The sequence below is a fragment of the Sinocyclocheilus grahami genome, unplaced genomic scaffold (assembly GCF_001515645.1).
Source record: "Sinocyclocheilus grahami isolate Dianchi unplaced genomic scaffold, SAMN03320097.WGS_v1.1 scaffold3.1, whole genome shotgun sequence".
Taxonomy (NCBI): Eukaryota; Metazoa; Chordata; class Actinopteri; order Cypriniformes; family Cyprinidae; genus Sinocyclocheilus; species Sinocyclocheilus grahami.
Genome location: NW_015505182.1, coordinates 6,842,304 through 6,869,880, shown reverse-complemented (window position 1 = coordinate 6,869,880; position 27,577 = coordinate 6,842,304). Strand labels below are relative to the sequence as shown.

Here is a 27,577-nt window from a genome sequence, read left to right as displayed (position 1 = left end):
AGTAATCCATCCTGCACTATTTGCGTGACAAATATGAATGTTAACTCAAACATTCTGCTTTGCTGAAAAGAGGTGTGTTATTTGTTTTCAAAGAGATCAGAACACCATAGCAACAGCCTAGCAACCACCAGAACACTTTAGCAACCATAGCAATTCCTTAAGAACCAAGAACAGCAAAGCATCCACACTGCAACACCCTAGCAACCATCTAGAACCCCACAGCAACTATTTACATTAGCAAAGCTCTGGTACCTCAACAGAATCCACATATCAAAGCCCTGGGACCCACGGTTGCAACAGCCTAGCAACCACCCAGAACACCATAGTAGCCCACCAGAACACTATAACAACCGCAGAGCAAAGCCCTGGACCCACAATAACAATCACATAAACAAATTGTAGAACTACAATAGCAACTACATAGCAACACCCTAGCAACCATGCAGAACACCATAACAACCAAATGGCAACACCCTAGAACACCATAGCAACCACATAGCAAAGTCCTTTAACTATGAGAGTAACCACCCACAACAACATAGCAACCACATAGCAACACCCTACCAAGTTAGCAACCAACCAGAAGACCATAGCAACCACACAGCAACACTATAGCAAGTTAATGTCCACCCTAAAACACCAAAGCAACCACATAGCAACACCCCACCAAATCAGCAACCAACCAGAACACAACAGCAACCACATCAAAACACCCTACCAAGTTAGCAACCAATCAGAACACCATAGCAACCACACAGCAACACCCTACCAAGTTAGCAACCAATCAGAACACAATAGTAACCACACAGAAACACCCTACCAAGTTAGCAACCAATCAGAACACCATAGCAACCACATAGCAACACCCTACCAAGTTAGTAACCAATCAGAACACCATAGCAACCACACAGAAACACCCTACCAAGTTAGCAACCAATCAGAACACCATAGCAACCACATAGCAACACCCTACCAAGTTAGTAACCAATCAGAACACCATAGCAAGCAACTACAAAGCAACAAACTTACATCTCAGAACACCTTTTGTTTATTTGATGAGTTTGACATGTCATGATTTAAAAGTCGTAACAATTTTGATTAATATATTTTCATATTTGAATTAAATACTGATTTAATGTTTGATAATAGTTAGTAAAAAAGTTAGTTTGACCCATATTCCACCACCTGTTTTATTTATAGCTGGTCTATATGTTATTCTTTTCTTCTTCCTTAAAACTCAGGCAGCACACGGATCTCAACCCCAGAACCTGGATTATGAACCAGACTGGCCTAAATGGAACAGCACATTTAAGAAACGGAAAAATAGGACCAAGACCCACAATCGTTGCCAATAAGAGAGGAAAGCAAGACCAAGCAAAAAGAGATTATCTACAGTTGCCCTGTGATGCTGATTTCATCAACCCTTATAGATGAGACTTCTAAATTATCTAAGCTAACGGAGTGTGTTAAAAATGTAAAAGAATGGATGACCAATAATTTTCTCCTATTAAATTCGGATAAGACAGAGATATTACTTATTGGACCAAAAGACAGTACGCCGAATCTCGTGGATTACAATTTGCAACTAGACGGCCTGGATTATGAACCAGACTGGCCTAAATGGAACAGCACATTTAAGAAACGGAAAAATAGGACCAAGACCCACAATCGTTGCCAATAAGAGAGGAAAGCAAGACCAAGCAAAAAGAGATTATCTACAGTTGCCCTGTGATGCTGATTTCATCAACGCTTATAGCTGTGAAGTCTAAGATGATGTGAATGATTTAATGGGTTATGACAGACACGTCTTCCTGTTATATCAAAGATGTCATCAGTTGCCCAATGCAGTTCTAGCTCAGAGAAAATGATTACACTTCAGCACAGAAAGAGACCTCAATGGATTAGATAATAGATATGTGACAGAATAAATGGCGTGCAATGAAAAAAAATTCTGCATTTATCATGTCAAAGATGCAGCTTAAAAACATTTTATTGACTATTATCACATTTTTTTTAACACAGACAGAAATGTTTTATCCATTCATTATAAATACACTGAGAACAGGCAGTTGCTGTAAAGCCACAAAAACCGCAATCAATAACTCTGGATAATGGCTTGAGGTCTCTGCTAGTGTTGTATGTCGGCCACCTGAATATCTTTGGATTTGTCACAGCATTATGTTCTGCTTTTATGAATATACAGGACATTCTCGCTTTCAGACTTTCAGACTATTGCTGCAGACTGAGCAAAAGAACATGGAACGCCACAGGCACTATACAACTCTGCTATAATCTATAAAATATTAGCTGACCCCATGCTGCTTCAAGACGAGAGAGAATTAAATACAGGTCATGGGGAGCACTGATTCTCTGAGTTATTTGTTTCACGTTCATTTTTAATAAATTCCTCAACAGCCCTAAGCATAAAAACACTACTACTGAAACTATATTGAGAATAGAACAAATGGAGAGCTGGGCTGGGTTAAAGATGAAGAAAATTGGAACGCTTCTGAGCCCAGACTAATCTGATGGCAAGACCCAAGCAATTTCTTTTTTATTGTAAAGGTTGAGGAAAAGGAGACCTGATCATTATATTTATAATTGTGGTAAAAGTTCATTGGGCGAGAGAATAAAAATAAAGGTCACCAACCTCATTTTCAGACTTGGTTAAGCACACTCTTAAAAAAATTAAGACTTTTTTGCTGGCTTCGATGGTTCCATTAAGAACATTTTCCAGTGGACAAAAGGTTCTTTATAGTGGAAAAACAATCAAATGTTGGTTTAAATAAAGTAGATCTTTTAAGAAGCGTTCACTAAAAGATTCTTTTGAAGAAACAAAAATGTAAATTTTTTTTGGTCTAGTGATTTTTAATGCATTTCTCCAAACAACAAGCATTTATCCATACAACATGTATAATATTTGTCCATGCAAAAGCAAGGAATTTTTTTTGACAAAACAATTGTCCATCCACAATGGCCTGGTTTACTCTGGTTTACACTGGTTGGATAACAAACACTGTGGACAGATCATGAAGAAAGGAACAGAGCATGCATGAGGCAATGTCTGGGGATTGAGGCTGTACGAAGAAAGGCAAAGTGTGAGACTGCCAGGCAGCCACCCACCAATCTGTGAAAATCTGCCTTCGCTTTAACTGCTTGCTTTAGATTGAATTAAGTATTACATGATCTGAAAGGGTTTTTTAGAAATAACAGCTATACAGCCTGCATCTACACATAGCAAATAACAAAAAGAGATAGTCTGGCCAGCGCTTCCAACAGGAGTAAAAACAACACAGACAGAAGCAATTACATAAGCATTCTGATAGCCAGTCAACAAGCAAGTCCGCTCCACGTAACAGATCGCCTACACAGCTTCAATAAATTCAAGAATGCCCTATTTATTTTACACACACAATATAGCTGTTTTGTAAATGAAGGCAAGGGATTCTAGCATTAGAACGCTATAATTATCTGTCATATTCATCATATCCTAAAAGCGCCTTTCTTTAACCAGACATTTTCCAATTACAGCTAAGCCGACCACACAAGCTCAGAAAAAGTTTTAAAGAAATAGCTCTGATGTCATTCCAAACCCATAAAATTTTGTTTTATATCTTTAAAAAAAAGTGTTCTGAAATAATATATACAGTATATATATACACACACACACATAAAATGACACTAGCACTACCATTCAAAAGTTTATGGTAAATAATATTTTTAAAATGCATTTGAAAGACATTTCTTAAGGTCAAAGGGGCAAAGCTGAATTTTTAGCAGTCATTATTGTCATGTAATCCTACAGAAGTTGGTTTACCTTTTGATTAATACTCATTAATAAATCAACTTTCATTAACAAACAATCAAATGTTGGTTTAAATAAAGTAGATCTTTTAAGAAGCGTTCACTAAAAGATTCTTTTGAAGAAACAAAAATGTAAATTTTTTTTGGTCTAGTGATTTTTAATGCATTTCTCCAAACAACAAGCATTTATCCATACAACATGTATAATATTTGTCCATGCAAAAGCAAGGAATTTTTTTTGACAAAACAATTGTCCATCCACAATGGCCTGGTTTACTCTGGTTTACACTGGTTGGATAACAAACACTGTGGACAGATCATGAAGAAAGGAACAGAGCATGCATGAGGCAATGTCTGGGGATTGAGGCTGTACGAAGAAAGGCAAAGTGTGAGACTGTCAGGCAGCCACCCACCAATCTGTGAAAATCTGCCTTCGCTTTAACTGCTTGCTTTAGATTGAATTAAGTATTACATGATCTGAAATGTTTTTTTAGAAATAACAGCTATACAGCCTGCATCTACACATAGCAAATAACAAAAAGAGATAGTCTGGCCAGAGCTTCCAACAGGAGTAAAAACAACACAGACAGAAGCAATTACATAAGCATTCTGATAGCCAGTCAACAAGCAAGTCCGCTCCACGTAACAGATCGCCTACACAGCTTCAATAAATTCAAGAATGCCCTATTTATTTTACACACACAATATAGCTGTTTTGTAAATGAAGGCAAGGGATTCTAGCATTAGAACGCTATAATTATCTGTCATATTCATCATATCCTAAAAGCGCCTTTCTTTAACCAGACATTTTCCAATTACAGCTAAGCCGACCACACAAGCTCAGAAAAAGTTTTAAAGAAATAGCTCTGATGTCATTCCAAACCCATAAAATTTTGTTTTATATCTTTAAAAAAAAGTGTTCTGAAATAATATATACAGTATATATATACACACACACACATAAAATGACACTAGCACTACCATTCAAAAGTTTATGGTAAATAATATTTTTAAAATGCATTTGAAAGACATTTCTTAAGGTCAAAGGGGCAAAGCTGAATTTTTAGCAGTCATTATTGTCATGCAATCCTACAGAAGTTGGTTTAACTTTTGATTAATACTCATTAATAAATCAACTTTCATTAACAAATCATTAGCAAACATTATATAATGCTTAATGGATCATTAGTTAATATATATATATATATATACATTCACATAGCTAAAACATGAGATAATGTGCCTGTTAATGTTCATTAATAAACTTATCAAACATTACATATAATGATTAACAGATAATTATTTCATGAAAATTAAAATGCGTACAATTGTCATTAAACTTTTAAATCATATGATCATGCACATCTTGAAAATCTACAAATGATCTGAACAGATGTTATACAATTATTAAAAGCTTTTGTAAATCTACAACACTTTTGCTGCTGTTGGGGTGTGATACGGGTAAGGTTAAGGACAGGTTTGGTGGTATGGGTAGGTTTAAAGGTTGCTTAAGGGGTCAACAACATGGTTCAATCTGTTTATACATATTACATTGTTTTGATAAAAGATAAATTAAGTATTTTCTTGAAAAATGTATTTTCTCCTGTTGATAAATGATTCAAGGAATATTCTGTTTAATGGTACACAATAGTATACTAATATAAGTTTTGAGACAATAAAAGCATGTTTTGCACCCAAATTACAATGTGTGTTTTGTCTTTAGCAAGCATTTAGATAAACTTAGGCTAACTAACCACCCTTTACACAAACACTGTTACAACAGCTAAACGTCCAGTGCCCATAAAGATACTGAAAGGTTTATAAACATTTACAAATTATGAATAGTCTCAACTTTAGATTGGGTACTACAAAAACAGATGAATAATAAATGATTTGTAAAGATGTGTAAACATTTAGGTTAGGACACATTTTGCCATCGAGATGACTGCTCATAAAGGTACTAATGTCATTATAAACATTTACAAATGATGAATAGTTTCCACTTTAGATTGCGTACTACAAAAACATGAACAAATAATTAATAAATGATTCCTTAAGATGTGAAAACAGTAGAAGTCAAACGAAGACCAAATATGCAAACTTTACAGACTGTGATTAGTCACTAATCACTAATGTTAACATGAATAGCTTGTGAACTGCTTAAAATGACTAATTATTTCACAAGATTTGTAAATGTAATAAAAAAAGAACATTAGAACTGAAGTTTAAAGAGTTTGTTAGAATTCAGAAGTACAATAACAAATAAGCTTGTAATCATTGTATAATTTCTGTTAAAATCATTTGTAGATTTGTAAAAAAAAAAAGTGCATGATCTTATGAATTGAAAGTTTAATGGCATTTGTAACATTAACTAATGATCCGTCAAGCATTATATAATGTTTGTTAATGATTTATTAATGATTTTAATCATTGTAATCCATTTTATCAAAATCATTTGAAGAATTTGAAAAAGTACATGATCAAATGAATTGAAAGTTTTAATAACATTTGTAAGCATTTCAATTTACATTAAATAATGATCTGTTAATCATTAGATAGTGTTTAATAAGTATTTACCTAAGAAGGCCTGTGAAGGTGACAGGGCTGTGCGATATTGAAGAAAAATGCGATATGTGATAACTCATTAAATAATGCGATATTCGATATGCGATATGATAATGCTTAAAGTGCCACATGCTCAGATGAAACAGTTTTACTCAGCTGTTGCTGAGTCAGTTCTGTGAACTTCTATAACTAGCTTGTGTCATATATACAGTATATGCTTATTTGTATGTATGTATGTACCAAGAGTTACTGTTTGCGCACACTTAAGTGGTGAATAAAGCTCATTCTGATTCTGATTCTAATAAGAAAGCACCCCTACAACAACTAATGAAAGTGAACAGTAGTGTTTTACTCGAGCATTACAAAAAAATGTCATTTTAACATGAGTTTAGGAACTGAATAATAAAAAAGAACATTAGAACTGAAGTTTAAAGAGTTTGTTAGAATTCAGAAGTACAATAACAAATAAGCTTGTAATCATTGTATAATTTCTGTTAAAATCATTTGTAGATTTGTAAAAAAAAAAAGTGCATGATCTTATGAATTGAAAGTTTAATGGCATTTGTAACATTAACTAATGATCCGTCAAGCATTATATAATGTTTGTTAATGATTTATTAATGATTTTAATCATTGTAATCCATTTTATCAAAATCATTTGAAGAATTTGAAAAAGTACATGATCAAATGAATTGAAAGTTTTAATAACATTTGTAAGCATTTCAATTTACATTAAATAATGATCTGTTAATCATTAGATAGTGTTTAATAAGTATTTACCTAAGAAGGCCTGTGAAGGTGACAGGGCTGTGCGATATTGAAGAAAAATGCGATATGTGATAACTCATTAAATAATGCGATATTCGATATGCGATATGATAATGCTTAAAGTGCCACATGCTCAGATGAAACAGTTTTACTCAGCTGTTGCTGAGTCAGTTCTGTGAACTTCTATAACTAGCTTGTGTCATATATACAGTATATGCTTATTTGTATGTATGTATGTACCAAGAGTTACTGTTTGCGCACACTTAAGTGGTGAATAAAGCTCATTCTGATTCTGATTCTAATAAGAAAGCACCCCTACAACAACTAATGAAAGTGAACAGTAGTGTTTTACTCGAGCATTACAAAAAAATGTCATTTTAACATGAGTTTAGGAACTGAATAATAAAAAGGAAAAATAAAACTGCTTAGTATTTACTCTTTGAATTCAATATGCACTGATTCTTTTTTAAGCTACAAAAGTTATTTGGGTAAGAGTGGTGAGTGATTTTCTCTTTGTCTTTTGTCCATGGCCCCAAATATTGCAAGCTGTAGAGATATGCATATTGCGATATGTACATTTGCGATATTTCGATAATTTCGATATATTGCACAGCCCTAGTGATAGGTGACATAATTTCCTCCCTTATGCAGATTCAATTTAGCATCTCTCCATGCCAAAACCAGATGAGCTGATACAAGCTCTACACAAAAAAAGTGACTGAAGGGCAAACACTTACAGTATACACCAACCCAAGGCCCCACAATCTCCAAAAGGCATTGTAGGTGAAAGAGTCTGTGCAGCCAGCCAGAGGAAACAGCTAACAAGATGTAGAGGCAAGTGAGGTGGATGAAGTGGATGGAAAATGTTTCCATTTTTTTTCTATCTTTTTTTTTTTTTTTACATTTTATTTTACTTATTCAAAACACAACCACAGAAAGCTGATGTTTCTTTACTACCACTGTCGATAAACAGATCATCAACATATACTGCTGCCTAGTGGTACATTGATACCAAAATACCTTTTATCTAGTGTTACAAAAAAAGCTACGCTGTATAAAAGCTAATAAATATTTGTAAAAGTTGCAAGAAAACAAACAGTATTGGAATAGCCTACGTTTAACAAGAAAATACTATTTTAGTCTTTCTACTTCAAAATTTCACATTTAGGCCTAATTGAGTTCAATGTGTTACTAGCCGGTTTATTGTAATTATTTGTGACATTTACTAGCAAGTTCTAAGCGAAAATTATTTCTACACCAATTTTTAACAGTTAGTTAATAATCAACAATACAGTTTTAATCCCCCACAAACTTTTTCTGTTTAAAAAGTCAAGTATAAAACCTCACAACAATGCAACAAATCGCATATCAATAAAAATGTTAGGCCCAGTTTGTGTTTCTCAGTATGTGTCTTCTGTAATGAGGTGTGTGGGTAACAAGCTGTCAGCAGAAAAGCACAGGGCTGTAGTTCACCTCAGGTGCCTCGGTTAATTAGTAAAACACAGCCTGCATGCTGTTTCCTGACAAGCTGTCGGTGTAGTCTGAGGGCATGACAGTAAAATAGCTCCAACTGTTCAGTCTCCTGAGACTGAGATTCCCAGTACACAAGCCTTTTTTTAAAGAATTAGACATGAAGAAAAGTGACTTCTATGGTTGAAACTGTACTACAAATCATTTTGATATTCTTGACAAATACATTTAGTTTTTTCTTAGACTTTACTGGAACAAATAAACAGCCTTTTCAGACTCTTGCAAGATATCTGCGCTAACAATGTCCAGAACATACATGAAACCTTTTTTTCTTTTCTGTTTTGTTCCTCAGATTGTCATGAACAAATGGCATTTCCATCACATTTTTGGAATAAAATGGCCTATGCTCCTTTGTCTTGCTAAGGACAAGCTAGCAGTATGTTAATCTTAAATGCACACAATTCAATGTCACAACATTTTCCTATTTACAAAAACAGAGCTTGATGGCCCATAATAAAATTATCCTGTTGACAAGTGATATTTACCTTGGTTTTCATCATATGTCTGAGGCATGCTCTTCATTGTTGTCCCTTGGTAAACAAATACCCAAACTTTAGGGGGGAGAATTGATTGATTTTCATATTCATTGAATTGAATATGAAAATCAATTTCATAATGTAAACACTGGCAGCTTGTTTACTCCACTCTTTGCCTGGATTATCATAGTTTTATAAATGAAATCATTTTGTAGAAGCATTTTCATAGTTTTTAAAAGACTGAAGTCTGGGTCTTGGAAACGAATAAAATAGTATAATATGTACATATAAATTTGAACGTATACATTTGAAAAGTAGCAAACTTTAAAAGAAAAAAAGAGTCACTTGCTCGGTCAAGGTTATTTTCCTTTACTTTTATTTTGAATGTCATGATGAAATGGGAAGTGTAGTGCAATTTTTATGGGTAAAAGCATGTAGGGATACGAGGGAATGAAACAGCAGACAAAATGGCTAAAGAAGCTATTAAAATTGATCATATTAGCCTAACAGTCACTTTAAGCAGGGCAGAAGGAAAGTCTGTGATTAAGCAAGTTTGTAGGAGTAAATGGCAGAACTAACAAGTTACTGAACTCATGTAAAAAAGGAAGACATTTTTATAGAATACAAAGTAACATAAAACAAGGTCAAATTAAGCATTATATAATTAGGAAGGACTTTATTATATATACTAGATTAAGAATGGATCATACTAATCTTAATGCAACACTTCATATAATCGGCAAACATAATTCTGGTTTATGTAATGCATGTCAGGAAATGGAAACGGTTGAGCATGTTTTGATTAGATGTATAAAAAAATGAACAGGAAAGAACTGAACTTATAAGAGATATGCAAGCTTTGGGTATTTTGGAATTTACCTTAAATAATATTTTAAAGGCAGGAGTAGAATTTAATAAAATAATTACAGCATTAATGAAGTTCTTGAGAAATAGCAATCTTCTTTATGGTCCATCTTCGTCACACTCCAGTACAGTAGGTGGCGGTGGGCACCTTTCCAGTTGGTTTGCAACCCGCCAATAAACTCACAGAAGAAGAAGAATGTCATGATGACTTTTATTTTGATACAACCCGGCTGTGGTCACGTGGTCACTGTCGCTACCTCCATGCTGGAGTTGATGTAACGGGCGTGTGGATCGATCACTGTGCCGGTGTTTGAGATTCATTGATCGGATAAACGGCGATCAGACGGATCTGTCAGCAGACATGTCGTACTGCAAGCAGGAAGGTATGCCTGAATTAACTCGGACCGTTTAAACCCATTTTATACCCATCTTTCACTGTCGTTTAGCGGTGCAGCTAATGAGCATGCCCTTAAAAGTCACTCTCACCAGCCATGCTTAGTACTATCAATAAGTTATTTAAATATTTATGAGTTGCAAATCATTTTTTCAGATGTGGTCGAATGTGTGGTGTTATATTATCTTATATTGTTTGTGTGTTGTGAGTTTGGTGATGAGTTACTGATTTATTGGTTAAATTAAAGATGAAAATTCTAATTAAACTGAGTCCGCAAGCGCTCAATAAAATATCATATATTTCTAGTGTAATTTAATACGTTTTCCATGAGTCCTAAATCTGATTTATTTTGATGTAGTTCTTCAGCCATCATAGCCATATTGTGTCACCCTACTACATGAAGCAGGTGCCTGCAAGGTCATAACCCGGGGAGTTCATAACCTAAAGTCCCCCACATGGTTCATTTATTAATTATGAACACATTCTGAGTTATATAAAAATTATGATGTAATATGAACCTAAACGCACAACATTACAATAGTTAGAATGTTAGATTTATTTAAATCTAATAATAAAAAAGTGTTCATTCACTCCGTTCATGACACAGAACTTGTGTAAGTGGTTCATTTATTTCTTGTGTACAGACCAAATGTTTTCTTTAACATTTTATAAAGTGTAAAGGTTTTTGGTTACTCGGAAATTGCAGTCCAGCGTCTGTAATATTTCATCAGGTCTGCAAGACATTGACATTGATTGTTAGCCCACCAAATTTAGTATTATTTATTTACTAGTATTAATATGTAATATATGTATTTAGTTATTTATTTATATATTCCGTTTTCGTTTGAATTTGAGTTTGTTTTAATAATTGTGTGATCTTTGTCATTTCTAGTAGTTTTTAATATTTCCATTTAGCTTTAATAGTTAATTACATTATTATTATTATGATGATGATTTATTGTTGTTGTTGTACTTAAACATATTTCAGTTAATTGCCAAGTCAACATTTGTATATTTAATTTAACATTTCATATTTATTTTAATTTGAGCTTTAATTTGGTTAAATAATAATTTTTTTGACTATTTTTTTTAACAATAATAACACTGGTGTAGTGGTCAGTTAATATGTGATATTCAGTGGCTGGTTGTTTGGTCCCCCCTAAAACATTTGATAACATTGTGTATAACGTCCTTCTGGTCTCTCACTAGGTAAAGATCGCATCATATTTGTCACCAAGGAGGATCATGAAGCACCCAGTAATGCTGAGCTTATCGAAGATGATCCAAATGATCCATATGAGGATCACGGTAAGTTTTTGAACTAATATATTAAACCTTGTGTAAAGAATTATCATGTAGTTTAGCAAGAAATATGCCTTATCTTGTGTCTAGGATACTCATTTTTACACTCATTTCATTTGGTCCTGCAGGTCTTATTCTCCCTAATGGTGATATAAACTGGAACTGCCCGTGTTTGGGCGGCATGGCCAGTGGCCCTTGTGGACAGCAGTTCAAGGACGCCTTTTCTTGTTTCCACTATAGTAAAGAGGAGGTAAAGGGTTCAGATTGTGTGGAAAACTTCCAGAGTATGCAGGAGTGTATGCAGAAGTACCCTGAGCTCTACCCTCAGGAAGATGACAATGACAGCGCCCCCTCTGGTGGGGCGGATACTGCACCCACTGACTCTGTCCCTACATCCTCTCCTGATTCCACACCAGCAACCACAGAAAACCCAGCAGCTAGCTAATATTATCTTGGCTTCATTCCCTTCACACCTCACAGCAAAGAGAGCTCCATTTTTGAGTATGAAGAGATAATATCTAACTATTCCACTGGATCGATGCTCTCCACCTGACTGCATTTTGTGAATCAAATATTCGAATGACATTAACATGCACTTAAGGGACCGATGAAAAAATGAGGATCTGTACGAATGGCAGGTCAGTTTGCACTTGGCCTGTGAAACGTTAACTGCCATTTGAACCGTCCGGCTTTGTATTTTCTGATTATTATTTGCTCCACAACCTAAGCTTAGCTTGTTTGACTTGTGTGCTACAGCAGATCAAAGGTCAACTGGCATTGGAGATTGAATAAACAAAACAAATATACATTTCATGTGCTGTTTTGTTGTAGAACATGATTAAACAATTTTATGATGAAGAAATGTTCTGTTGCTGAAGTGTTGGAAAGCATGTAGCCCAAGGTTGCACACTAAGTACAAACATTAGGGGGGGTGAGTAAGTAAACCGGTAGCCTTACCCATCATCTGATGATAAAAATACATAATTTGTTGATGTTAAACGATTATAATGGCAAAATAACACATTATAAAAGAATGGATCTTCTGTTTAGTAAGAACATGCAAAGATCTGTTGTTCCAAAGACTAGTAGGCTTCGTTCAATTGAAGTATCTTAACACTGAGGGGCTGTTTCTAGATCCATTTTCAACATGCTAATAATAAACAGTGTTAAAAATTGTGCTAAAATCAGATCCTTTTTATAACTCCTAAATATGTTTAAGCTTATGTGGCTTATTGATATATTCAATCAATGACATTTGTTTATCCAAGATTGACATGTCATTCAAAGCCTTAATGTGAATTTTCCTATTTTGATTAAACAAGAAACATAATGATCTTTTCATCTGATATATCGGTTTCTGAAAAATCTTTTAATAAAACAAGATACTGAGTCCAAATCATGCATAATCACGCATACCTTTTTTTTTTTTTTCAATTGTGTGATGTTCAAATGCATTTTTAAAAACACCTGACTGAAATGTAGTAAGAGAAGCAAATAAAATAAGTGTGACTGAATCTCAAAAATCACTGGCTTGCGTTTGTCATCTTCAAGAAACTAATTTTTGAAGATGATAATCTAGAAACTACAGAGAAATGAGTACAGAATCAGTTCATTCAGTCTTGTGAATGCCATATCCATGTTCTTCCATGTCCACAAGGCAACATCCGCCAAGATAAAGAGTTATTTTTAAGAGCCTTGCTCAAGAGGTGCTGTATAACTATTACAGTTATTTGAAGTGGCTATTCAGTGCACGTTGCCATGCGATTTCTCCATGAATCTTGTTTCTGGTAATTACCCTCATTCCATTTCAGTTGCATCCGGCGGTCATGGTCTATTTAGGATCCGGCTGCCTGCTTTGATATAGTGAGGGCTTTCAAGTTTGGGCAGTGTTGAGCTACTGTATTTATATTTGGGTAAAGTCACGCTCATAAGCAGCCCTGATGCAGTGCTTCTGTGACCTGAAAGCCCAGGATGGGGGTCCAGGGGACTACTAGACTCTGCATGGTGACCAGTAGCCGTCCTGAGTCAACATCTTCAGGACCTGCCAGTAGATAGTTCCCACCTAAAGATGGAGACACAAAAGTCACTTCTCTAATGGTGAACTTGACTGAATCAAAGCCATGACCCAAATAGTTGTTGGGTGCTGTACCTGGGTTGAGGATGGGACAGGTGCAGCCACGGCTGGTCCAGGAGAGCGGATAGAGACTGTGTGTGCCCTGGGAGAGGGTCAGTTTTCCAGAACGAAACACCTTCCTCACCTTCACTAGGACAACTGCGTGTGTGCCTTTATCATGAGCTGACAGCACGCTGGCTTTGATCACTATGAACACCACAAACAGTCAATTCTATCATTAGATTTAAATGTTTAGACAGCAAGTGTCAACCGAAACGATTCATAGCATGAAATTAAATGATTCAATACACTAAAAAGCCTCACCATATGTATGTTTCATCTTGCAAAGATCTGACACACTTTTCAGTTTCTTTTCCTTACAGCTGCACTTCTCTGTAAAGAATTGACAAGAAACATTTCAGAGGTTATTACAAATTTATATATATGTAGTATTTTCCACAAATAAAAGGACGGCTAATTTTAAGACCATTAAGATCGAATGCATTGACTTTTTTTAATGATAATTAAATGTTTTTACCCCAAGTTCTCATTATCGCATTGAGCATGAATATTTGATTTTGACGTTTTTAAGTTAACAGAAGAGACGGATGGCAGCGCGTGAGTGTTTTGCTTAATATTTTGTTTGGAGATCTGTTGTTTAAATTATTACTTGCTGCTAGGAAGGAATATTTTGTTATCTACCTATTTCTACTTTGTATTTTCCTTGTAGTTTGTATTTTTGATTGGACTTACTGGTAATTATAATAATTGCTGTCGGGCTAAGAAGGAGCCTGTGTTATTGGCATTGCTCTCTTCCTGGACTTAAGTGCAAACTGTATTTTTGATTTGAGCAATTGCCCTGCTGTAGGCTATTGGCTGTGCTAATTAGAAGGCGGCCACAGCTGTTTTCACTGTAGTTTCTTAGACTGTGTATTTCGTTGAAGCGTTCAGCCTCAACATGGGAAGACCGACGAGTGTAAAGACCTGTGACTTTACCTGCGCGACTTCACCGAGCAACGAAACCGGCAACGGACTTAAGTATTTTTTTTTATTTCCCTTTACACACTCTCCTTCTCTGTCCTCTCTTTTCCACCTCTATCATGTGTTTCCAAAACATCCCGGATTGCTAACCTGATCCTATCTCTACATCTTCTACTGCACCTCTTTCTTTCTCTGTGGGTCTCTTGAATTGTCAGTCAGCTGTCAACAAAGCAGACTTCATTTCTCCTTTTTCTTTACAATCCACACTCAGCTTCTTGGGCTTGACTGAGACCTGGATTCGTCCAGAAGACTCCAGGATCAACCCCAGCTGCTCTATCTAACAATTTCTCTTTCTCTCACACCCCCTGTCAGGTTGGCCATGGTGGGGGCACTGGTCTGCTCATTTCAAATAATTGGAAATACTCAACCCACTCTCCCCTATGCAATTATAACTCGTTTGAATCTCATGCGATTACTGTAACAGCTCCTATAAAACTCCAGGTTGTGGTAATTTACCGCCCTCCTGGGCACATTCTAGGGCACTCTTCCTAGAGGAGCTGGATGGGCTGCGGTCCTCATTCCCGGAGCTCCCTTTCACCCTCCCATCTTTCCTCAGTAGTATCCTCCTCTCTTCCCTCACCTAACCATTTCTCATTTCTGGATGTGAATGCAGCAACTGACACTTTATGATCTTCTTTAACCTCTTGTCTAGATGATATTTGTCCTCTCTCCTCCAGGCCAGCACAGGCTGCCCCTTCTAACCCCTGGTTATCCGATGTTCTTTGTGAGCAGAATCCTGTCTCACTGGTAGGTCTTCCAGGGTGGCCTGGGGAGAGGAGGTATCCAAAGCACATCAACTGGTCACTGGGGTTCCTCAGGGATCAGTTCTTGGACCCCTCCTCTTCTCCATATACACTACATCACTGGATCCCATCATACAGGCACATGGCTTCTCCTACCATTGCTCTGCACACAGCTCTTTCATTTCAACCAGATGATCCAACGGTAGCTGCACAGATCTCAGGCTGCCTGGCAGACATCTCGGCATGGATGAAAGAACATCACCTACAGCTCAATCTGGCAAAAACTGAGCTTCTTGTCTTCCCTGCCACTCCAACTCTACAGCATGATTTTACCTTCCAGCTAGGTTCTTCTACAAGTACCCCATCATGTTCGGTCAGAAATCTTGGTGTAATCTTTGATGACCAGCTGACCTTCAGAGACCACATTGCAAAGACTGCTCGATCTTGCAGGTTTGCATTGCACAACATCAGAAAGATCAGGCCGTTTCTAACGGCGCATGCTGCACAACTTCTTATCCAGGCCCCTGTCATTTCTAGGTTAGACTACTGCAATGCTCTTCTGGCTGGACTTCCATCAAGCACAATCAAACCTCTACAAATGATTCAGAATGCAGTGGCACGACTGGTCTTCAACGAGCCCAAAAGGGCCCATGTTACACCTCTCTTTATCTCCTTGCACTGGCAACCGGTTGCTGCTCGCATCAAGTTCAAGACATTGATGCTTGCATATAGAACAGCCACAGGCTCAGTACCCGCCTACTTCCACTCACTATTACGAATCTACATCCCCTACAGAAGTCTGAGATCCGCTAGTGAGCGACACCTCGTGGTACCATTACAGAGAGGCTCAAAATCACTTTCCAGAACATTCTCGTTCACCCCTATCCGGAATGCTGAATCCCTGACAATTTTCGAGCGACAGCTGAAAACACATATCTTTCGACGCTACTTGACTTCATCCAAAATGTATAAAAAAATATTGTCTTTCTCTTTATTTATTCCTTCCCTTTCTAGCTTGTACTTATCTGAACAAATGCCTGAAATTTAGTATTACGAGTACTTCCTGTGTCTGTTAGCCTCTTTAAGAAAAATCGCTTTATGCATTCCCCAATTGTAAGTCGCTTTGGATAAGAGCGTCTGCAAAATGACTAAATGTAATGTAAATGTAAAATGTTTTGTATTGTACTGTATTACAGTATAGACAATGACTGCAACACAATGTTTTTTTAATAATATAACATTTAAATAAAATATATACATATACGTTTCAAAAGAAAAAAATTTATTAATACTTTTATTTACTTTATTTATTTACAACACAAATATGACAGTAAAGACATTTATAATGTTACAAAAGATTAATTTTTAATAAATGCCATTCTTTTTGAGCAAAGATGAGCTTTCAATGTTTTAACTCCGATAATACTAAGAAAATTGTTTCTTGAGCAGCAAATCAGCTTATTAGAATGATTTCTGAAGGATTGTGTGACACTGAAGCCTGGAGTAATGATGTTTTGCATCACAGGAATAAATTACATTTTATAATATATAAAAAACAGAAAACATTTATTTTAAAACCATAATAGTATTTTACAATGCTACTGTTTTTATTGGATTCTTGATCAAATAAATGCAGCCTTGGTGAGTGTAAGCGACTGAGTGTAAGAGACTGGTAACACTTTACAATAAAGTTCCATTAGTTAATGTTAGTTAATGTATTAACTAACATGAACAAACAATGAAAAATACATTTATTACAGTATTTATTAATCTTTGTTAATGTTAGTTAATGAAAATACAGTTGTTCATAGTTAATGTTAATTCACAGCACATTAACTAATGTTAACAAGCACAACCTTTGATTTTAATAATGCAGTAGTAACTGTTGAAATTAACTAAGATTAATAAATGCTGTAGAAGTATTGTTCATGCTTAGTTCATGTTAACTAAAGTAGTTAACTAATGTTAACTAATGCACCTTATTGTAAAGTGTTACCAAGAGACTTCCTTCAAAACCATTAAAGTCATAAATCTATAAAAAATAGTGTTTAATCATATACTAATTTTTGCAGTACTGTAATGAGAATAGTGCTATGAAAACAATGTCCAATGGTCCTACAATAGGCTTCATTTTCCTTAAGTATTTATATTTTTGTTTTATTATAATTTTGGATGACCTGGACATGTTCTAGATAGGTTTATGAAATTCACCCATTTACACAGCAATACATAATTATCTCAGCCTTACATGTAAAGGAACCACATAAAAAGCCACATTTTTTGAAAAGCCACATCCTGAAGTCACATTTCGTGCTGTGGTTTCCCACGTTTAACAATAGCTGCTGTTAGTGTGGAATGTTTTGTTCCTGTAGTCGGCTCACCTGTATAGTATAGTGCAGAGACGGTCAGTTCTTTAGGCCAAACCCTCTCGTCCTCTTGAGGTTTAAAGTGGGACAGTTCAGGAATTTTCCCACCAATTGGTACATTGTAAAGCTTGATACCACCTTTGCTGTTAAAGGAAAATGATACGACAACAAAAATCTATTTAAAAATCCCCAACAGGTATGCAATTATAATCAACCTCATTAAGTCACTAAAACCAGATATTTACATTTGAAATTCTCAGTGTTTTAGTTTCAAATCACAAATAGTAAATTTAGAACGAATTCAAAATGTAGTCTGACCTGTCTAGGCAATGACCTGTGACGGGATCACAGGTCAAAGGGCACACACACGATTTGCAGCCCTCCTCTCCAAAGCTCCAGTACCCTGGTAGACAGTGGCTACAGGTAGTGCCGCCCACGCCAGATTTACAGTGGCACTGTCCACTTCTAGGATGGCACCATGGTGTCCCGCTGCCGGAATTTACTGGCACCGACCCAACTGGGTCACACCAGCATCCTGTGCCATGGAAAAAAATCTTTGGTCTTTGGTCATCGGTTCATTAGCTCTTCCCACTGCTTTTAAATCACTTTAGGGATCGTGTCACTCTGCCACCAGTAGGAGGCAATAAAAGACTGTAAATGATTGCAAGGTTAACCATTTTGATAGAAAAAAGTGAAGAGTTCTGAGTGGCTGCTAAAACATTGATAGGTGGTTTATTTTATTTCAAAGGATGTTTTTCTCATTTTTCATACTGTATCATACTGACCATCAATGTGCTTGAATAAAATAAGTACATTTTGGGATCAGTTGGGTATAATTATTTGAGGGCAGAACCCTTTGAGATCTCACTGTCCTTTTCTATTTGTTCCTTCCTTTCTTTCTAGCTGTCTTACGTGTGCAAGCATGCGGGGAGTTGAGGGGTCTGGCAGGGTGACGGTGGTATCCGGGGCGACAGCGCTGGCACCGGCGGCCCACAGTGTTATGCTGGCAGTTGTCACAGATGCCCCCGCTACTGCCCCCTGTGGACAGCCACACTCGCTGGGAGAAGTGGCAGCTCTCTGCGTGGCCGTGACATTCACACTCTTCAGCGACAAAAAAAGAGAACACAGTGAAAAAGTTAGGGACAGAAAGAGACATTATGGATCAAAGAATCATCCAAGAACCTAAAAAATTATCCTCAACATTTTTATTATCAAATAAAAGTCCTTGTAACAGCTTTTTGCACTGTAAATTAAGTTAATTACTTTTTATTTTATATATAAACATCTATCTCAGGGGCATTTCCCCTGCAAGGGAGGTAGTGTATCTTATTGGACGAGAAAAAACATTTGTAGTACAAAAATAAAACAATGCCAATATTACAAAATATAAAATGAAAAGGTGTATAAATAACTTGTTTTTCTAAAGAAACACTGTCCAACCGCGACACCAGCAGGTAAAGTTACAGCGCGAGTACGCATCTCTCTTGCCTCCCCTGAGCCCACTGAGTTTTAACAGATCCCCTAAAGCATGCCGTGAGTTTGGTGGGGGGTAATTGAGAATGGACAGTGGAAAGTCATGTGAAAGGAGGCAATAGCTACAACGCAATATGATTGGATATGACTCGTTATGATTGGCTGTTATTGGTTCATGCGATAAATCCCACTTCATGTGTTTGTGCACATTCTGCGTTCACGAATCAGTCTGAATGAACAATATAATGGGAAGACTAATCAAAAACACTTAGATATAACCACTTTGTTACATCAAAATAAAACTTAAAACGGCATGAAAACATGATCTGCGGGAGTTTTTGGTGAGTAATCAGCTTGGTGAAATTTAAAGTAAATCTCCACGTCTGTGACCAATATTTACCGAGCTTTGATGACCCGAAAAAAATCTAAAATCTTTACATTAAAAAGAATAGCTGAACATAAGTACATGAATAAAATATATTGTTATTGTTACTGCCTTGAGTTATTATTTTGGAATAAATGTAAAATGCTTAAAAACACTAACTTGATGAAACTCATACTTGGTTATATAGGAATCATGATTCATATATAATATTTTCCATACTATGGAAGTCAATGGGAACCTAGTTAGCAACATATCTTATGTTCATCAGAAGAAAGAAACTCATAAAGGTTTGGAACAACTTGAGGGTGAGTAAATGATGACAGAGTTTTCGTTTTTGTGGTTTTAGATATACATGGGATTCCTCCTGCATTAGAAAGTGCCACTAATTATGATGTGATAGAAAGACCTTTCATTGTGCAATTTAAATTTTCAAGGATTAAAGGAATTTAAGGCTGAATCAACCCGTACAGTAAATGCACTCACTCTGGCATGGGTTGCTCTCCCCGCTGCTTCCGTTGGCCGCTCTCCAGGACTGGTCGTTGTAGAGCGGGGCACACCTCTCGCAGTGCTCGCCCACTGTGTGGTGGGTACACACACACTTGCCAGACACCTGCGCTCCAGAGGAATGATTTACTTTCAGTTGCAGCCCATTCAAGCCTCACAATGCCTAATAAAAATACATATAACAGCCCACTTCCTATTCTCCTAAATACTGGGTGAGTTCACATACACCCTCAAGTAGTTGCTTCACACAATCACTCTGTCATTTAAATGTGGCTGTGCTGCTGTTCGTCCCAAAAATCACTTACAAAATGGACACACTTACCACATTACTAGGTTGCAGGCTGTCTTGTCCTTCATTTTCAGGAAGGCAATGTTCAGCATGGCCATGACACAAACACGTCCCTTTAGCCAGAAGAGAGTACACAGCAAATGGGGTTGAATCCAGAGGATCAGAACTTGGTGCCGGAGCAGTCAGCATCCTGCTGTGAATTGTGGGTAAAAAGGGTGGGTTGGACTGTTCTGGGACACTTCGCTGGCCCTTTGAGATGGGACACTGTTGAGATTTTAAGAGCTGGATTCGTAAGTTAGTCACTGTCAGACGGGAGAGTGCCTCAGGACTGTAGGGATCAACAATCCCACTTCCCAATCCTATGGACCGGAATATGATCTAGAAAACAATTAGAAACAAATAATTATGAATGATCATATTTACAGGGATAATACACTCAAAAATGAAAATTCTGTCATCATTTGCTCCCATCATTTGACTCTCTTTCTTCCATGGAACACAAAAGAATATATTTTGAAAAATGTTGCAGTCCCATCTACTCTATAGTTTGGATAAAACACACTATGGAAGTCAATGGGACTCTGTTGACACTGTTATGTTTTTATGTTACACAGAAAAAAGAAATGCATGAATGTTTGGAATGACGTGGGGTAGCGAATTATGACATGATTTTCATCTTTGGGTGAACTGTCCATTTTAAAAGTATTAGAAAGAAAGGCTATAAAGAATTTTGATATAAATAGTTGTACTCAAATGGGGGAATATTTGGTTTAAACGTTGTTTAAAATGGAAATCTTTAAGCCATTTTGTATGTTGATTGCCACAAAAATGACAGAAATTACATACTTCTAGGGGTGGGCGATATGACCAAAATCTTATTTCGCGATAACGATATATATCTCGATAAAGCTATTTTTTTATTTTATTATGGTTAACAAAAATAAGAAATAAAAGCATATTACAAACACAATAGAACAAATAAATATGAAACAAACTTTAACGTTTATCAGCTACAGTAAGCTATAGGTTTATGCAGTATATAATGATGCAGTATATAATATTACAGAGATTAAATAAAGTGTATAAATAAAACACTGCATAGTCTTCACTGTATCAATCAAACATGAACTGATTCTTATTAAAGATCCAAAAGTGATTCAGTCAAGTGCAGTGAGTGATTAACATTAATAATGACATACTGCTGTCCCTTTAAGACCAACTTCATGGATCCAACATACTGACACACATTCGGTTTTCACCCAACTGTTTATGTGTAAGACATAACGACTGTGTTTACGTGAATACTCCACACGATGGGCATTTTGACATAATTATGTGCATATTTGACCATTCAAGCACAATAAAACTCTAAAGAGATCTGTTTTCGCGATCGCATACAATCTGAGAGGGGCTTTCAGTGTTGTCAAAAAGAAAGATGTTTTGTGGTGCATTTCCTTCCTTACCTCTCCTTGGCTGCACGGGACCACATTAGAATATCTGGAAGTGCAGAGAGATCCTGGTTGACTTACATCATCAGGAAGCCCGAACATCTCAGTGCAGTTCCTGGCAAACAGCTTTAGTGTCTCCCAGGTCTGGCCAAAGTCCTGCGAGCGCTCCAACCTCATAGCAGCAGGACGTGGGGAACGGAATAACATCACAACGTGACTCATGCAGAACTGTGTCTCCAAGTCAAGACGGATTTCTTCCTGTTCTCCAGTGGCAGCCGCTGAGCCCCACCAGGTATCTGGATGAATAAATGGGTCATCGGCCATGAGGGCAGGAGGATGGAGCTCTGCTAGACAGCGTGGCTGGGTTGGCAGGCAGGAAGAGCTATTAGTGCAGCAGCTAGTCAGCGTGAAAAGGGTCCTGCCACTGGCCAAGTTACCCATAGGAGGGCTGCAAGCACGGCCAACACATCTGGACTCTGTGCAAAAGAGGAAACATGCACATGCATTCACAAACAAATCCAGAGAAACTTTCATGCTGATGATTTGAAATGCACCCTTTTTGAACACTGAACTTCTGTAAACACTACAGTCAGGTTCTGGCATGTCACAGCACAATGTTTGACAACCTGAGCCTTTAATGAACCTCACAGTAGAGCTTTCACAGAACTAAAAAGTGTGTGCAAATGTTGCAGCTATATATAGAAAATAGTTTTGTTTTTTTAATGCATCAATTGTGCACCAACATGTTATCCAAATGTGAAATGAATTACACAGCTTAAACTTTAAATAAACATAAAATAAAAAATAAAAAAAGAATGAAAAATAAAAATCAGATCTCACCAGAGGTTTATGCATTTGACAGTTTGATTATTATTATTACAAGTAGAAGTCTGGCTATTTTAGTGACTCTTCCCACAAACGGCAAAAACAATATTTAGTAACTGTTTATCATCATTTTCTTTAGACATCTGTTAAAAATCATTAAACAATTAAATTAAATTAGATTAAAATAATTAAATAATGCTTAAAACATAAGTGGTTTGTGTATACATGTGTGAATATATACGGAAATATATGAATACAAGTTTAAGGACAGACAGACAGACAGACAGACTGTTTTCTATCACTTACCTGTGAAGCCCTGCAGGAATCCAGGAAATAAGATCACTGCACACTTCAGTATCACCATCACAAACTGAGGACTCCAAAGAGGTTTCATGTTTAGCAGTCTGGATGTAAAGGCAGGTTAGTTATCCATAGTTAGAACAGATAAACCATCATGTCCCAGTGCATTTTCAGTTAAGTTTGGAGAGATCTCCTTCACTGTTTGGAAACAGAGTTTTCTTGACAAGTTGCATGAAATCCAGCTGCTGGTGATCCATTTTCCGAGCAAGTCAGAGAGAAAACAATTCTGCTATTGGTGGTGATCTGGGATGCACCTGTCCAAACGGCACGCGGTTCATTCCCTTAACATTGCTGTTTTTGCGCATTCAGATGAAGAGGAAACTATTGTCCTTTAGACATGACAGCACTTTCTAACTGAAGGTAAAAGAGGGATAAAAACGCCCAGGTTACTTTGATAATAGCAATTTGTCGCTTCTATTCTTAACGCGCAGCGTTGCTCCAGCTTCCCAAGAGCACAGATGCATGACTGTGATCCACTGGCCTGAATCTGAAGCATTGAACTGATCGAAAAAGAGCTCTCTTCTGCCCCACAGTGGAATTATACATTAGTACAGATCCCTGCAGACAAACAAGTGATCTTGATTCCATTTTATTCACGGTACCAGACATGATTATCGCTGTGATTCATGCCACTGAACGTCCTATATCTGAAGGAAGCATCCTGTGAAAACCAAAAGATAATAGAAAAGGGACACATACATATTAATTATTATTTTTTATGTCTTTATTATGTTATTTATTTCAAACAAAAGTTTTAGTTAGTTAATATTTAACTAGAAATGAAAATGATGACATAATTTATTCACCCTCATGCCATTCCAAAGACATTTACTCATCTTTCATCCGTGGGACACAAAAGGAAACATTCATCAGAATGTCCACACTGCTCTTTTCCATACAGTGAAACAGGAAATCAAAATCTTTTTTAAAAACGTATGATTTGACCACATTAATATGTAGTTTAATAATACTAGAGTGTATTATTATTTTTATCAATATTAAGATGCATTTTTTTAATTAATAAATTTTTTTTTTTTTTTTTTACTTCTACATTAATTTACTGAAACATTCTATTATATACTGCAACAATATATTTCTTCTTCACAAAGCACTAATGATTTTCTGCGTCTTTTATTTTATGAGTTTGCAGGTGGGTGCATGTGTGAGTTAGGTCAGATTCGCTGGGGCTGGAGAACAAAGTTAATGTGATCCAGCCACATGGAGAATTCCAGAAACTGTCTATACATATATACCAGCACCAAAACCCGCTCTCCTTAATGGGGTGAGAGATGTTACTTGATGTGCCTTTTCCTCCTGATTTTAAACAGCACTAGTTCTGTATTATGGGTGCCTTTGATGTTTCATTTAAGGAAAATTGAAATACATACAAAAATATATTGTATATGTGGACTTATATAGATGTATATTGTTACATGAGGAAATACAGCACTATATTACATTGGAAGAATGTTTCTGGCTGGTGGTTATGGAAATCATAAATTCTCTACATAAAACGATTGCCATTTGCGCATTTAAAGGAGGAGGTAGTGTATATTTTGAAAGGTAAATGTAGTTAGAGCTGAACTGTCCCAAATGTTCTGCCTTGAGTTGAGATGCAAACCATTTGGAAATGAATTTGACTGAAGTTCAGAAAAATTCTCAGCCTATACTTTGACATAATCCATCCAAACAGCTGATAAAAACGTCAGCATAATCCATAAACTAAAAATAATTCACACAATTCTAGTCATTCACTTAATCAATTAATGTTGTGTGAAAAGCTGTGTGCTTGTAATAAACAAATCCATCATTAAGACGTTTTACATAAAAACATTGCTTTGGGCCAATATACAAGTCCATAGTCCATAATCCATAATAACACTTCCTCAGTGAAAAAGTCCATCCACTTTTGTTTAGAACTGTTTTGGACTGTTTTTGCTTGTAAACAGTGTTTAATTTGTACATATTTCTGTCCTGATTCTGTTCTGACGGCACCCATTCATTGCAGAGGATCCATTGGTGAGCAAGTGACATAACGCTAAATTTCTCTAAATCGTATGCAATGAAGAAACAAACGCATCTACATGTTGGATCACCTGAGGGTAAGTATTCCGCCGATTTTAATTTTGGGGTGAACTATTCCTTTAACCAAGAGTTTCACCATGCACAATATAGGCAAAAATCCCCCAAGTGGTTTCATCATATGGCTGAATACTTTTGTGTGTCTTTGCCAACTTGTCTTGCCTGCTATGTGCCCAGTTCACATTCAAACATATATTGCGCTCATTGACTACACATAAAAACTCTCAAGACAAAGATGAAAACTCATTAATCTTCAATTAAATGATGTGTGTGTTTCCATATCTTTGTTGTGAAATGAAACTGTTGTTCACAAATAAAGACAATGATTTTATTATGCTTTCCTCAACTTATAGGCTACATCAGAGGATAATGGGCATATTAATTCATAAGCTGATAAATAAAGAAAGATTCATGCCAGCAGAAAGGGAATGTTTTGTGCTGATGGGAAAAAATGTATTTCAAAGCCACATGCGTTACACAAAAGGCTTAAACGAAGTCTTTGGTTTCATGGTAGAGCATTACAAAGCAAAGTTTTATTGTAGTCACGTAAAAGCTGTTTACAATATGTGCAAATTTCCAGCAAGCCCCCTTGCATTTTTTCTCGGTTCTTTTGAACTAAACTAGATTCTTATAGTTACCTTCATCTGTTGTACTTGAATGACTGAGTGAATGAAAGAACAATCCCACCTAATGCACATAAACACTAAATCTGTTCAAATGTAAATAAAATGCACTATGCATTATGTTTGGTCATTGCAGAAGGGATTAAATCGGAAGGTAAAAATTGTTAGTTCTGTGCAGGAAATTCTATGCATGGTGACAGCATGTTGAGTGAACATAAAGATACATTCAAAGCAAAAAGTGTATTGCTATATTCATATAAGCTAACTAACTAACTAACATACAAATAAACATTGCCAGTATTTAATTTAATTTAATTTTTACGTTTTGTGTTTTTAATAATACAAAATAAGTTTGGATGTCTAGTTTATATTCAAAGCAATGAACTACTAACTAAATACAAAAACAGATGCAAAGATGGATTTACAGTTAAATTATTTAATTTAATTTAATATTTAATTTTGAATGATTTCACATTTTGTGTTTTTTATAATACATAATGAGTAGGTGCGTCTATAGACTGCTAGTGTAGTTTAGACATAGTGTCAGCCTATATGCTTATACACTCACTGCACATTACTTCGTACTTTTTGATTCCTCTTATCTTTTGCTTGAGTTTAATTTCATGTCTTTGATTTCTATATATGTGCTCTTTATTAGTTTTCCTCCCCCATTCTCATATCCTACATATATCTCTTCATGCTTTCATTCTCCTCTCTGACACTCGGCTGGCTGCCCTCCAGGTCATAAAAAAGTTCAGAGAGCAGACCTTCATCTCCAAACCTCACATCATTCCGTTGTGGGCCTTTCTGCCGCCCTGCAGACTGCATGAGCAATAACTAGCTTTATTGGGGATCACATTAATCCTATTGATGGTGAATTAGCTGTGAGCTATTAATATGTATTACTTCCAGATGTGGAAACTGGATGAATCTGTCTTTTTAAGAAGGTTTGATTTAGATGCCGTCAACCTTTTTGACAGAATCAAAGCATAATTCAGGATTTGACATTAAATTGTATGTGTGTGCCATATGTGTGTGTTTTTGTTGGACAGCCAAAAACATTACGTTTTTGTCTCTCATGTTTGTCAGCAGCATATTGATGCGTAATTTATATACAAAGAAACCTCATTCTATATCATTTTGCTGTTGTCGCTGACTCAAATATAACCATGCCACTGCATAATTCCAAATTTTTACTGTGTGGGGTTCCTCTGGCTGTTCCCATGGTCTCCTCATGGCGAGGAGCAACTTTAGTGTCTAGGTTGCATTTTGTGAGCGTGTCAGGGATGTCTGGTCTACTGGATGAGCCTTAGGCTATCAGTGTAACACACCTTATATCCACTGACTGAGTGCATGCCAAAAACAGGAAGAGATGGTCTTGCCTGGAATTAGAAACGGCCATTTCCACCTGGAAATAAAACAGATGACACATAGTTGGCATTCCTGATCAGATGTTATGAAAGAAGTTAGCTGAATAGTTTTCATAGACAGAAAATAAAAAAATTGCAAAAAAAAAATTATTTTATAAATTATTTTATAATATATATATGTATGTGTGTGTGTGTGTGTGTGTGTGTGTGTGTGTGTATATATATATATATATATATATATATATATATATA

General features: G+C 36.2%; 2 protein-coding genes across 2 annotated transcripts in view; one reads left to right on the top strand and one right to left on the bottom strand.

Moving 5' to 3' along the window:
* The first annotated feature begins 10,235 nt into the window (after positions 1 to 10,235).
* On the top strand, positions 10,236 to 12,473 carry LOC107574929 (mitochondrial intermembrane space import and assembly protein 40). Its single transcript, XM_016261380.1, has 3 exons — positions 10,236 to 10,390; positions 11,611 to 11,709; positions 11,832 to 12,473. Exons 1-3 carry the CDS (start codon positions 10,369 to 10,371, stop codon positions 12,146 to 12,148), a joined length of 438 nt encoding a protein of 145 aa, XP_016116866.1. The 5' UTR covers positions 10,236 to 10,368; the 3' UTR covers positions 12,149 to 12,473.
* A 593-nt stretch (positions 12,474 to 13,066) lies between these two features.
* LOC107574832 (netrin-4) overlaps positions 13,067 to 27,577 on the bottom strand; it is an 18,317-nt gene continuing 3,806 nt past the window's right edge. Inside the window, exons 2-12 of the mRNA XM_016261292.1 lie at positions 27,287 to 27,363; positions 23,197 to 23,911; positions 22,081 to 22,541; positions 20,651 to 20,995; positions 20,308 to 20,434; positions 18,879 to 19,067; positions 18,285 to 18,501; positions 17,982 to 18,109; positions 14,141 to 14,209; positions 13,853 to 14,023; positions 13,067 to 13,765 (exon numbers count right to left, since the gene is read on the bottom strand). Coding sequence (XP_016116778.1) covers positions 13,629 to 13,765; positions 13,853 to 14,023; positions 14,141 to 14,209; positions 17,982 to 18,109; positions 18,285 to 18,501; positions 18,879 to 19,067; positions 20,308 to 20,434; positions 20,651 to 20,995; positions 22,081 to 22,541; positions 23,197 to 23,284 — 1,932 coding nt within the window. The 5' untranslated portion in view covers positions 23,285 to 23,911; positions 27,287 to 27,363 and the 3' untranslated portion in view covers positions 13,067 to 13,628. The remainder of the gene's footprint in view (positions 13,766 to 13,852; positions 14,024 to 14,140; positions 14,210 to 17,981; positions 18,110 to 18,284; positions 18,502 to 18,878; positions 19,068 to 20,307; positions 20,435 to 20,650; positions 20,996 to 22,080; positions 22,542 to 23,196; positions 23,912 to 27,286; positions 27,364 to 27,577) is intronic.

What these genes read in the sequence shown, in the direction of transcription:
- LOC107574929 (XM_016261380.1), top strand. Translation starts at nt 10,369, where the DNA reads ATGTCGTACTGCAAGCAGGAAG. An exon ending in GTCGTACTGCAAGCAGGAAG is followed by an intron (nt 10,391 to 11,610) that starts GTATGCCTGAAT and finishes GTCTCTCACTAG; the next exon opens with GTAAAGATCGCATCATATTT. An exon ending in TGATCCATATGAGGATCACG is followed by an intron (nt 11,710 to 11,831) that starts GTAAGTTTTTGA and finishes TTGGTCCTGCAG; the next exon opens with GTCTTATTCTCCCTAATGGT.